The sequence below is a fragment of the Oryctolagus cuniculus genome, chromosome 7 (genome assembly GCF_964237555.1).
Source record: "Oryctolagus cuniculus chromosome 7, mOryCun1.1, whole genome shotgun sequence".
Taxonomy (NCBI): Eukaryota; Metazoa; Chordata; class Mammalia; order Lagomorpha; family Leporidae; genus Oryctolagus; species Oryctolagus cuniculus.
This window is the reverse complement of record NC_091438.1, coordinates 46,378,129-46,391,510: the sequence shown is the minus strand read 5'-3', so window position 1 is coordinate 46,391,510 and position 13,382 is coordinate 46,378,129. Positions and strand designations below refer to the sequence as shown.

The 13,382-nt window shown below is 54.7% G+C and overlaps 1 protein-coding gene across 3 annotated transcripts in view; it reads left to right on the top strand.

The window, feature by feature from the left end:
• SNX27 (sorting nexin 27) overlaps nt 1–8,156 on the top strand; it is an 86,445-nt gene extending 78,289 nt beyond the window's left edge. For all 3 annotated transcript variants that reach the window (XM_008264446.4, XM_051857298.2, XM_008264447.4), the window contains 4 exons: nt 2,992–3,141; nt 3,313–3,441; nt 3,758–3,817; nt 4,627–8,156. In XM_008264446.4, the coding sequence (XP_008262668.1) occupies nt 2,992–3,141; nt 3,313–3,441; nt 3,758–3,817; nt 4,627–4,674 (387 nt within the window). In that variant the 3' untranslated portion in view covers nt 4,675–8,156. The remainder of the gene's footprint in view (nt 1–2,991; nt 3,142–3,312; nt 3,442–3,757; nt 3,818–4,626) is intronic.
• Nucleotides 8,157–13,382: the final 5,226 nt, after the last annotated feature.

Genomic DNA, 13,382 nt, shown 5'->3' with positions numbered 1-13,382 from the left:
GGATGGCCCAAGTGCTTGGGCCCTGCACCCCATGGGAGACCAGGAGAAGCACCTGGCTCCTGGCTTCGGATCAGCGCGGTGCGCTGGCCGCAGTGCGCCGGCCCTGGCGGCCATTGGAGGGTAAACCAACGGCAAAGGAAGACCTTTCTCTCTGTCTCTCTCTCTCACTGTCCACTCTGCCTGTCAAAAAAAAAAAAAAAAAGACAGCAGTGAAGGAGCTGGAGTCCCAGGGCAGGTGTTTGGCTCAGCAGTCACCTGTATTAAATATCAGAGAGCCTGGGTTCCAGTCCCCACTGCACTTCCAATCCTGCTTCCTGGTAACGCGCGTCCTGGGAGACAGTGGGTGCTGACTTCAGTACTTGAGTCCCTGCACCTCTGTGGGAGACTGAGTCCCCAGCTCCTGGCTTCAGCCTGACTCAGCCCTGGCTATTATGGGCATTGGGGAAGTAAACCAGCATATGGGAGATATTGGTCTCTGTTTCTCACTTGCTATATCTCTCTTTCAGATAAATTAAAAAATTAAAAAAGGGAGGAAAAAAAAGATGCCTGAATCCTACATCAGTGCCTGGGTCCACTTCCCAGCTCCAACTCCTAATTCCAACTTCCTGCAGACCCTGGGAGGCAGCAGTTAGGTTCCTGCCACCCCCTCTGGGAGACCTGGGTTGTCTGCCTAGCTCCAGGCTTTAGCCCAGCACAGCCCTGGCTGTTGTTGCCATTTAGGGAGGAAGCGAACCAGCAGATGGGAGATGTTTTTCTCTGTGTCTTTCTGCCTCTCAAATAAATAAAATCCTTTTTAAAAAGGGGCGGGGGGCAGTGCTGTGGCATAGGGAGTAAAGCCTCCTCCTGCAATGCTGGCATTCCACATGGGCCCAGGTTCGAGTCCCAGCTGTTCCACTTCCGATCCAGCTCTCTGCTGTGGCCTGGGAAAGCAGTAGAAGATGGCCCAAGTCCTTGGGCCCCTGCACCTGCATGGGAGACTGGGAAGGAGCTCCTGGCTCCTGGCTTCGGATGGGCACAGCTCTGGCCATTGCGGGAGTGAACCAGCGGAGGGTAAAGTGAGAGAAGAAACTGCTGTGACTGAAGAATTGTCCTCTAAATTGATAGCTGGCCCTGTCCCGTGTTCTTGCTACCCTGTTACGATTTTTTGTCTTCATAGTTGCTATCACTTTACCTTAGCAGAAATGCAAATCAAGGCAAGGAGCTGTATTACAATGCTCCCCCCTCTGCGCCGCAGAGCCCTCACACTCGGCCCTGGTTACAGCGGCAGCGGTCGAGAGTGCCAGTCACTGGTAGCTGAGCCACAGGTCGCCGCATGTCCTTTTTGTGCCTGTGCCCTTCCTCCTCTCACGGGCAGGCAGAAGGCAGCGTGCCCTGTGTGTTCTTGGTTCCCTGTCCATCTGGTTGAAACCAGCGGCAGTGACGTGCTGTTATCCTCTCCCCAGGGCTCTGCGCCCGGTGCCAGCATGCCCTGGTCTGTGCCGGAGAGGAAGCCAGCTCCTAGTCCATGGATCTGCATCCCCAGCCCCTCCAACTGTCCTTTCCCTGTTTCTCCTCTACTCTCCTCCCCTTCATCTTCTTTCACTCCATCCCCTCTCAGCTCAGAAGTACCAACTTGAACGAAAGAGAGGCCAGTGTTTAGTGTGGAGGAGGATGGTCAGAGAGCTGGCTGCGTGGGCCTCAGTGGTGCAGGGACATAGGATGGCACTTGCCTCTCGTACCTGGGACAGTCAGGTGTGCCTCCTCGTGTTGCCCCGGGTGCTTTTAAAGAGAAAGAGAAATATCCTGGAGACCCTGGAGACCCCCGGGACAGCGGGGCTGCTGTGGGGACTAGCTGGTGACAGTGAAAGGAGCAGAGGCCTGGAAATGAGGTGAGGCTGTGGTCCAGGCTGCGCCCCTTATCACCTGTGATCACGAGTAGTCTCGCCTTCCTCTAGGTTTCTGTGAAATGATTAGTTTTTAAAAGTCTCTTTCGGCTTTGGCATTGTATCAGCGTGAGATTTTGACAGCTTGCCCATCATCACGAGATCAATCACTATAACCTTGGGTTAGAGAAATGAAAAAGGTAGATGAGATTCCCACTCCTCGGGCCCAGTGACACTAGACCAGATTAAATAACATCCTGGGTTTCCTCCTAGCCCTCTGAGTCTTGGTTGTTGTCTCTTGTGTATTTAAAATATTTTTAGCTGTTCATTTTATTTGCTAAACAGACAGTACTTCCCTCCATTGGTCCACTCTCCAAAGGCTTGAAAAGCTGGGAGCCAGGAACTTAAGCAGGTCTCTCAGTGGGCAGCAGGGAACAATCACCGGAGCCATCCCTGCTGCCTGCGCAGGGTCTGCGTTAGGACGCAGGGTCAGGAGAGGAGCCAGTTATCAAATCCAGGCGCTCAGATGCCTGAATATCCCAACCAGTGTCTCAGCCGCTAAGCCAGATGCCTGCCCCGGCATCTTTTTTTAAGTGGACAAAGAGGATCTGAAGTATGAAAGTGCAAGTTGGAAGTGGAAGGAAAGCATTGCGTAGAGTCCTGTTCCAGCTTAGGGATGGGTGTGAGACTGTGGGAGCATCCTCTTTGTACCTTCAACCTCTTTGTACTACCTCAACCACTTTAAAAAAAAAAAAGAAGAAGAAAAAGATTTATCTATTTATCCGAAAAGCAGAGTGACAAAGAGGAATCTTCGTATGCTGGTTCACTTCCCAAATGGCCACAATGGCTGGGGCTGGGCCAGGCTGAAGCCAGGAGCCAGCAACTCCATCCAGTCTCCCACATGGGTGGCGGGAGCCCAGGGACTTGGGCCGTGTTTTGCCGCCCTCTCAGGCATATCAGCAGGGAGCTGGATTGGAAGCAGAGCAGCTGAGACTGAAACTGGCACCCTGACATGGGAGCCGGCCCCGCAGGCAGCAGCGTACCCTGCCGAGCCACAGTGCCCGCTCCCCTCAACTGCTCTTCGTCATGGTCCAGGTCCACAGTGACACTGTCTCCCCTTCATTCCTAGTACCTCAACATGCTAAGGACTTGTGAGGGCTACAATGAGATCATCTTCCCCCACTGTGCCTGCGACTCGAGGAGGAAGGGGCACGTCATCACAGCCATCAGCATCACGCACTTTAAGCTGCACGCCTGCACCGAGGAGGGGCAGCTGGAGGTAAGAGTTCACATGGAGCGGCTCAGTGTCCTCGGCCTTACAGGCTGCTTCCGGACGTTCCTTCCTCTGCCCGAGCCTTCCCGTGGGATGCTGCAGACGCCTGCATCCGTTTCTCTTGTGTGCCCAGCTCCCCAGGCCATAGACCTCACTGTCCTGTTGTTGGCTCTCCAGAACCAGGTCATAGCATTCGAATGGGATGAGATGCAGCGGTGGGATACGGATGAAGAAGGAATGGCCTTCTGCTTTGAATATGCACGAGGAGAGAAGAAGCCCCGATGGGTTAAGATCTTCACGCCATATGTGAGTGGGGGATGGGAAACACACTTGGGGGAAGTGAAGACACAGTTAGCAGTTGTCTGGACTCTGCCTGTGGCCAGCAGTCCCTGTTCAACCTGTCTTTCCTGGAGGCCCCGCTAGGACTGTCAGTGTCACATCCCGCGAGGCTCACGGTTGCCACCAGGAGGAGCCAGAGAATAGTAAATGAAGCCCGGCTGCCTTTCGTGGTCTCCAGACTGTTGGGAAGAGGGGGTCCTGGGGGCAGGAGTCCAAGGGTGCTGCCCCGTGGTGCCTGGTCTTGAGAAGTCAGTGAGTGGGGCTGCCTGTTCTTATTTTCCAGTTCAATTACATGCATGAGTGCTTTGAGAGGGTGTTCTGCGAGCTCAAGTGGAGGAAAGAGGTAATTCTGAGAAATCCTTCTCTACTTTCACATTTTCTACAATTTGTTTAAAATGTGTAGGCTGCGGCCAAATACCTGGGACCCTTACCTCCATCTCTGTCTTTCCAGGACTATTAGTTAGAGACTGGTTCCCCCCGTCAGCCAGGACATGGTTCCAGCGAGGCTGGGCTCTGGATGGTGAAGGGGCCATGAGCCCGGCTTCCTGCCTCGCCCAGAGGGCGAGCATTGGCTGCAGGCTCCTCCATCTCTCACGCACCATGGACCCTGCTCTGTCTGTCTTGTTGATCAGATCGCCCTCCCCGGGGGGCAGCTGTCCTGCAGCTGATAGGGGCTCCCTAGGCTAACCCAGAAGGTGGACGTGGGGGAAAGTTGCTGTCTGTGTGGGCCCACGCTGGAATCTGGAAGATTCTGGGTACTTAGCTACCTACTCTCTGAGAAAATCGTTCAGAGGATCAGGAGGCAAAGTCAGGAACATAAAAATTTATATTTGTAATCGAGTACGAAGAACACTGGCCTGTGGGAATTATATCTGGGTTTCCTCTTAGCTCTTCCTCTCTGTAATACCGGTGGGCAGGTCGGCCTCCCGGGGTCTCAGTTTTCTCGTCTGCAAAGCAGAAAGCCCATACCAAGTGATTGATGTCCAGGGTCCCTTCCAGCTCTGGGCTGTGACCTCAGGTGGGAAGATCCCCGGGGGCAAGAGGCCAGCCAGATCCTGTCATCCAGTCGTGCCCTTTGCGTTTCTTTGAGGAGTTGTCCTCAGATGGGAGGAGATGTGGCTTCCCAGTAACTTTCTTCTTTTTTCCTTTCAGAACATTTTCCAGATGGCGAGGTCACAGCAGAGGGATGTGGCCACCTAGCCTCTCCTTATCCCCTCCCCTTCCCTTCCCTTCGCTCTTGCCCCACCATCTCCCAAGGCAGACAGAGTAACCATTAACACAAAAGAAGAGAAATAGGAAAGAAGTCATTACGTTGCAAAGCCCTCCACTAAATATCATTAATACCCCCCGAATCTCCCATCTTGGAAGTGAGCTGGTAGAGAGCAGCAGGTTGGTCAGTACCGGGAGTCCACTGAGTGCAGACAGGAAAAGCAGGAAGCCCAGCCGACTCGCCACAGGTGCTCTTTCTTCCACCTGGGCCTCACACCGACAGCCTCTCCTTGTACTATATTTTTAAAACTGGAACTATGAACTTCATCCATTTGCACTGTTCAGACATATATATGTATGTATGTAAAAATTATATATACATAAATTAGCTGCACGTATATACATATATATATTTCTTTTTAAATTTCATATTGATGGCAGTACCTTTTTTAGCTTGTGTTTTTACACACTTCACTAGAATTCATGACCTCTCTCTCTCTTGCTCTCTCTTTATTTTGAAACAAACTTTAAAAAGAAAAAAAAAATTTACAGGGAAAAATACCTCTCCTCACGAAGGACTCGAAACGTTTACAACCTGCCGGGGTCTCCCCGCCGTTCTCTGCACCGAGCACACGCAGATTCTGGCCCTTGGGTTGCCGCCGAGTCTGAGGAGCAAGGGGTGCTGGGGAGGAGAGAGGTGGCTGTGGGTGGCAGGGAGGCTGTGCATGCTCCCTCGGCCGCCTCCCAGGCCGCCTCTCCCCACCTCGGGGCTCTCCAGCCGCCTCGCATGCGCGCGCACCTCCTTCCTGCCTCCCAGAGGCCCCTGGGCCGCCCCTTAGCCGGCCCAGCCTGAAGTGGAGGTGGGCTCAGGAGGCCGGTGCCTCGGCCCGGAGGCGATTTCCCACTCCTCTGCCTTTTCTGCGGCAGGGGTGCTGTTAGGGCACAGAGTTACCGCTGATACCTTGGGCACGAAGGTTGGACTTACACAGGGGAAAGGAAGGAAGGCCCATGTACAGAAGGTTTTACTTACCCCATTCCTGACCAGTAACCACCTGTAACTATTCCATTTTTGTGACTTCCAGAGACAGCAGTGTTGAGGAGGGATCTGATAATATCTTCAAGGCCTTAGGAAGCTTGGAGTGAGTCCATGTTCTGTGCCAAACAAACTGTAGCCCCATCCAAGGCAGCGGAGGACCCAGGAGGGAACGGTGGGAACATGGTTGATGTAGGGTGGGTCTCCAACTTTCAATTACAAGGAGACTGAAGGAAAACCTTCAGGGCCCTCAAAGAGCTTCTCACTTCTCATCTGACCCTGCAGCCGGCCTCTGAGCCCAGAGAAGCAGAGGCCGGCGCCCGCTGGGCGAGGGCAGCACCCCGTCCCCTGAGTGCTGCGGGCTGTGCAGGGAGCACTAAGCCCGGCTCAGGTGCAGCTGAAACACACCTTTGGCCCTTGGCCTTTCCCCTTCTCTGCCTTCTATAAAGAACCCTCACCCAACCCGGGGCGGCATCTTTTGCCTGTGTAACTGGAGGGCAGCTATGGTTGTGGTCCACTCTGCAGAGCAGCGTTGGGGGGGGGGGGGGGGGTGTTGAAGTTTGTAGTTTGTGACCTGCTTGTGCACATCGTCCTGAGGCCAGGTTTCTGTCCCCACACTGGCCCCAGGGAAGCGCAGGCTCACGGGGAATGTCCTCCCCCGCACCCCTTCTGCAGAGGGCGAGGCATCGGAGTGCTGAGTGTTAAGAGTTGCAGTGAGACTATTTGAAGACTTCGACACAGAATCAATTCTTTCTTTTGGCTTAAATGAATTTAATAATGAGCCAACGGACCCTGAAAAGAAGATTATATTGATTTCCTACTCCGAGATGCTAAAGAGGCTTTTGGCACCAGCTTTGTGGAAACCGTGAAAGTCGCAGCAGTTAAGCCCCCGACTCCTCGTTGGCGGGAGAGGAGCAAACAAACCTGAGAGTCCACGCGACTGCACGGATGATGCTGGCCTCGGGGCGGGGCGGGGGGGTGGCGCAGGCAGCTGGCCTTTTGGCAGATTCTGTTTAGGAACAGCAGGTACTTGAGGCTGCCCACCTACAAAGCTCCCAGCTGCAGTAAGGAAGTGGGAAGCAGGGGGCCCCTAAGGGGCGGCCCCTTCTCTTCTACCCACAACAAGCGTCCCAGGGGTCTTTGCAGCTGTGGTGGTCCGTGGGGTGCAGCCCCCTTTGCATGAAACAGTGCTCCATGTGGCTCTCTCCCCCCACCCCACCCCCGTCCTCTGATCCCTGCTATCTTCTTTAGTCCTGGCTTCTGCCCAGGGAGGCTTCTACCCGGTCTCCTTGTGCAGTTTGTCCCTGGGAAAGGGGGACTGCCCTGCCCACAGCTTCTCCCCAGCAGAGCCAGCAGGGTCTCCCCGGTCCCTCCGCACCCATCTGGAGTCTCTGTGGCAAAAGCCCAGAGCTTTTCACAGATCAGGAGAAAACACAGCCCCGAGCAAGCTGCCCCTGCAGAGCAGTCCCCCGGGCGATGCTCTGGCCCGATGCTCTTTACAGTTTTATTCCAACTCCATTCTTCTGCCCTCCCCCTGCCCCAGGCCCAGGCTCTCAGGGCAGCTTCCAGGCCTGGACAGAGCTCTCAGGGAGGAATTGGATTATCCCAGCAGCCTCACACCTGGCCAGTTCTCCCCAGGCCAGCAGCTCCAGCTCATGCCCTCTCGCAGCTGCACCCCCAGTGCCTGGAGCAGCACCGGAGGGCTCTGTCTCCCTGTGGGCCTGGCTCCTAGGAGGCAGGTGTGCGGGGGACCGCTGCCGGGTGGCCTCCAGTCTCCGGGTGTGGATGCCCCCCTCCCGCCCCCTGCTTCCCACCGTGCTCCCGGGCTGCGTTCAGCAGCAGGTAGCTGGCGTGGGGGCTGTCGGGAGCCCTGCGTGCGCAGCTCCTTTACCAGCTTCCTTGGGTCACGTTAGCCTCCCTCTGGAGGAGAGAGAACAGAGGCAGCTGCCCGTCTTCCAGTCCTGCCCCCCAGCCCCGCCTCCCTCCTTGTGGCCCACCCCTGCGCACACACAGCAGGCCTCATTCATGCAGCACAGCTTCGGCTCCCTGCTCAGAGCAGGCGAGGGCGTGGGGAGGGACAGGAGCGGGGGCGGGGGTGGGTAGTGCGGGGTGGGGGCCTTGGCCAACTGCTAAACTTGGACAGCAATTTTACGTCATGCCCCTCTTCTACACCAGTGAGCTGGGCTTCGGTTTTTCCCAGGCCATCCACACTTTTAATTTATTTGAGAGAAACTCTAATTGTATTTTCACTGCAGTATCTTGTATTTTTTATTTGTGATTTAAGAAATGTGAAGAGAAAATACACAGACACATAATGGCTAACAGTGTTTCTTTCATTCCTTGTTCTAGAGCTAACCACTCTAAAATTGTTTGGTAATGTCACTTAGTGTAATTAATTGTAACATATTCTTTTAAATAAATTGATTTATTGATGAAACAATCCTTTGGTCTCCTAGACTACAAATCCTTTGGGCTGTGTGGGAAGGCGTGGTGAGGGACCTGTGAGATCAGAGTTACAGTGGTCAGTCTGAAAACTGCAGGGGCATCCGCCCCAGGTGAGGCGGGGGTGGCAGACGCCGGTGGAAGGCGAAGCCAGGGAGGTCCTGGTCTCTGCTGCCTCCTTGGAAGACGCCTCCTGCTTCCTGAGATCTTAGAGTCCACCAGCCCCCACAAAACCCTGCTAACAATTCCCAGACCCCTCTCCTGGCCTTCAGCAGAGAGCCCTGCTGAGCATGTGGGACAGAGCTTAGCCCCGTCTGCCTGACTCACACACACACTGCCACGCATTTCCTGGGGCTGTGAACCGAAAGGTGGGTGGCTCCTTCAGGAGCGCACAGCCCAGCGCCGGGAGCCATGGGTGCTCACGATCACTCCTCTGTCCCCAGCCCAGAGGGCGAGGGCGGCCCTGCTTTCCTGGCCTTTCGTGGCCTTGATTCATACACACCCCCATGTGAGCACTGGGGACTGAGTCCCTGCTCTCAGGAGCACCTGCTCCCCTCTGGAAAGCTCACTGTTTGTGGCAGGACACTTCTTAGTTTTATAATAAAAACTCTCCATTTTAAAAGGTCTTTTTGTACCCTCCGACCACCTACTGTTCTTTAACTGGAACAGTTTGCCATTTTGTATAGCAGGTTGGGAGAGGTATTGTTCAAAAATACAAGTGCTGACTATTTGGAACCTGATAAATGTTACTGTGCCAATGGGAAGACAGTTTTCTTCGTTAACAAGAAAAGAATCCATTGAGAAGTAGAAAGCAGAATTCCAGAATTGGACTTCAGAGCCAAGTGGACAGACTTCTGTTACAGCCTCCCAGTGTGCGACGCCGTGTTGGGTCCCGCAGCAGACAGATGCAGAGGGGCCCTGTGCTGGCGTCCAGCCTCACAGGAACAAGGCATTCCCGATGGCCAGGCCACGCAGCTGGCCGAGGCTTCCATGCCCTCAGGGCTGCAAAGGAGGGAGAAGTGTGGATGGTGCAATTAAGAAAATCTTCATGAAGAAAATGATGTGTAGGGTGAATTATTAGCATGGACAAGATTTCAACAGGACATTCAGCAAACGTGTATGGAGACAGGCCCTGTAGTAATGGGGGATGAAAAGACATGAGAAGAGACAACTTGTCCAGAGAACAATGAGTAGTCCTGTTTCAATAGAACTCAGGGTGTGTATAGGAATGAAATAGAAAGAAAGGCTTCAGCGGCTGGCACTTCAGTGTACTAAGCTTAGCCTCTGCCTGTGGTGTGGTACCCCATGTGGGTGCCGGTTCAAGTCCTGGCTGCTCCACTTCTGATCCAGCTCTCTGCGATGACCTGGGAAAGCAGTAGAAGATGGCCCAAGTCCTTGGGCTCCTGCATCCACATAGGAGACCTGGAAGAAGCTCCAGGCTTCTGGCTTTGGATCAGCACAGCTCCCACCATTGCGGCCAATTGGGGAGTGAACCAGCAGATGGAAGATCTGCCTCTGCCTCTGTAACTCCGCCTTTCAAATAAATAAATAAATCTTAAAAAAAAAAAAAGGCCGGCGCCGCGGCTCACCAGGCTAATCCTCCGCCTAGCGGCACCGGCACACCGGGTTCTAGTCCCGGTCGGGGCGCTGGATTCTGTCCCGGTTGCCCCTCTTCCAGGCCAGCCCTCTGCTGTGGCCAGGGAGTGCAGTGGAGGATGGCCCAGGTGCTTGGGCCCTGCACCCCATGGGAGACCAGGAAAAGCACCTGGCTCCTGGCTCCTGCCATCGGATCAGCGCGGTGCGCCGGCCGCAGCGCGCTGGCCGCGGCGGCCATTGGAGGGTGAACCAATGGCAAAAGGAAGACCTTTCTCTCTGTCTCTCTCTCTCACTGTCCACTCTGCCTGTCAAAAAAATAAAAAAATAAAAAAGAAAGGCTTCGAAGAGCTTTGAATGCCAGGCTTGGGGTGCTTCACTGGACATTAAAAAAAAAAAAAAAGGCAGGATGGGCATTAGGACGCCTGCATCCTATGCTAGAGTGCCTGGGTTCGAGTCCTGGCTCCGCTTTCCGTGCCAGCTTCCTGATAACGGGCACCCTGGGAAGCAGCAGGTGGCTCAGGTACTTGGGACCCTGCCACCCACGTGGGAGACCTAGATAGAGTTCCTGGCTCCTGGCTTAGCCTGGCCCAGCCCTAGCTGTTGTAGGCACTTGGGGAGTGAACCAGCAGATGAGAGATCGATAGATCTAGTCATTTTCACCAGCTGCAGTTTAGAAAGTCTGATGTTTCAGGACACAGTGTAGACAGAAGAATAAATTGGGGCACTACCATGATTATCCAGTTAATAAGAGGAAGCAGTGAGAATTGAAAAGAGGGAAATGGGGCCAGCACTGTGGCATAGTGGGTAAAGCCACTGCCTGCAGTGCCGGCATCCCATATGGACGCCGGTTCGAGTCCTGGCTGCTCCACTTCCAATCCAGCTCTCTGCTATGGCCTGGGAAAGTCTTTGGGCCCCTGCACCTGCATGGGAAGACCCGGAGGAAGCTCCTGGCTCCTGGCTTCAGATGGGCACATCTCCGGTCGTTGCAGTCATCTGGGGAGTGAACCAGAGGATGGAAGACCTCTTTCTCTCTTCCTCTTCCTCTCTCTCTCTTTGCCTCTTTGTCTCGCTACCTCTCCTCTCTCTGTGTAACTCTGACTTTCACATAAATTAAATCTGGGGCTGGTACTGTGGCGCAGCGGGTTAATGCCCTGGCCTAAAGTGCCGGCATCCCACATGGGCGCCGGTTTGAGTCCCGGCTGCTCCACTTCCGATCCAGCTCTCTGCTATGCCCTGGGAAAGCAGTAAGAAGATGGCCCAAGTCCTTGGGCCCCTGCACCTGCATGGGAGACCTGGAAGAGGTTCCTGGCTCCTGGCTTCGGATCAGCACAGCTCCAGCCACTGCGGCCAATTGGGGAGTGAACCAGCGGATGGAAGACCTCTCTCTCTCCCTCTTCTCTCTCTGTGTAACTCTGATTTTCAAATAAATAAGTAAATCTTAAATAAATAACTATTTAAAAGAGGGAAATGAATATGAGAAAAATTGTGGAAATAAAATCATCACTTAATAACATTGCACTTAGGTGAGTAGAGTAAAAGACTCCCAAGCGTTTAGCCTGTGTGACTGAAGAGGGAAACATTTGACAGTTTCGAGTGGGAGGAGAAAGTTTCCGTTGGGAGAGGCAGCATAGCTGCCCAGGGTCCATCCTTAGTTTACTCAACAACTGCTCGTGTCCCGGCCCTGTCGAGGGTGGCGGGGAGGCAGTGCTCAGCGACCCCTGTGAGCAGCTTCCGAGAGGCACGCCTGTGCTTAGGAGAGCTGGAGCACGAGGCAGGCGAGGAGGGCGGCACGGCGGGGATGGCGGTGCAGACGCACCTCGGGGCTACTGCAGGGGGGCTCCGGGGAGCTTCTGAGACCGCAGGGGAAGGGGTGAGCAACGTTGCGTTCAGGAGGAACTCAGGTGAGAAGTGCACGCTGGGAGGAAAGAGGATGCATTGGAGGGGAGTACCAGGACGCTGCCCCCTGGGCAGAACTGACCAAAGCAGGAGCCGACTCAGGGCTGGTTGGGGCTCGGCCGTGAGAGGCTCTGACGTTTCAGTAGAGAATTAAAGGCCAAGGGAGAGCCTGGAGAGCACGGAGCCGCTGGCCGGCAGAGTCCCGCCTACAGGAAGTGGAGACACCTGTGTTATGATTACACTTGCCAAGGCTCCTTTAGCCTGCGATGTTCTCCTTACCTGGGTCTCCCTGACTGAAGATACTTTTTTTTTTTATTTATTTATTTTGACAGGCAGAGTGGACAGTGAGAGAGAGAGAGAGAAAGGTCTTCTTTTGCCGTTGGTTCACCCTCCAATGGCCGCCGCGGCCGGCGCGCTGCGGCTGGTGCACCGCACTGATCCAATGGCAGGAGCCAGGTACTTATCCTGGTCTCCCATGGGGTGCAGGGCCCAAGCACTTGGGCCAAATTCCACTGCACTCCCTGGCCACAGCAGAGAGCTGGCCTGGAAGAGGGGCAACCGGGACAGAATCTGGCGCCCCAACTGGGACTAGAACCCGGTGTGCTGGCGCTGCAGGCGGAGGATTAGCCTAGTGAGCCGCAGCGCCGGCTGATACTTTTTCTAAACGGGGTTTGTTCCTACGATGGAAAGGCTTCCCCAGGCCGTGATATGAACGCATCAGCCTCACTCTTCTGCCGCCAGAAGCTTGATTTCTCCTCTTCCCATTGTGCTGCGTTAACTCCGAGCATCAGTAGCAGGACTCACTGATTTCAGAGGAAAGACACAGTCTGTCCCGCTGACTGTTGGCGAGGAGGGGAGGCTGCCACTCCGAGACGGACCAGGGCAGCAGGGGCTTCTCTGCCTGTGCCTGCCCAGCCCACCTAGGCACACCCAGGAGAGGGCCCCAGAGCATTCTCTCACCCTTGGAGGTGCTTTCTCGTCCAAGCCCATCTCCCGTCTTTCCATCCTGACTCAGAAACTGTTCTGATGTTGCGACGATCCACGGGAAAATTCGCAGACGCTGAGGACCAACTCCTGTTGTCTCTTCCGACACACCCCTCTCTCCTGCAAACGCCCGCACGGTTTCATGGAGACTTCAAGGGCTGTCCACTTGGCTGAGAACCCCGACTCTTGCGAGCAAGGTGCCACTCTTGGGCTCTGCCAGCCCAAGAGGCATTACCCCCAGGAGCAATGCCCACAGGTCTGTCTCCCCAGCATTCCCCATGGTGCATCACTTTGGACTGTTCTGACATTGAGGCAATTTAAGAGAAGGCGGAAGTGGAGGTGGGGGGGGGCACAGCTGCAGGGTGAGCTGACACCAGATCAGAGCTGGAAAGATGAACAAGCTTGGGGGCTGGCGCTGTGGCATAATGGGTAAAGCTGCCACCTGCAATGCCGGCATCCCATATGGGTACCGGTTCGAGTCCCAGCTGCTCCACTTCTAATCCAGGTGTCTGATAATGTGCCTGGGAAGGCAGCAGAGGATGGCCCAAGTGCTTGGGTCCCTACACCCACATGGGAGACACAGATGAAGCTCCTGGCTTCGGCCTGATCCAGCCCTGGCTGTTGCAGCTATTTGGGGTGTGAACCGGCAGATGAAAAGTCTCTCTCTCTCCTTCTCTCTCTCTAATTCTGCCTTCTAAGTAAATAAAATAAATCTTTGGGGGAAAAAAAGAAAAAAGAAAAAATGAGC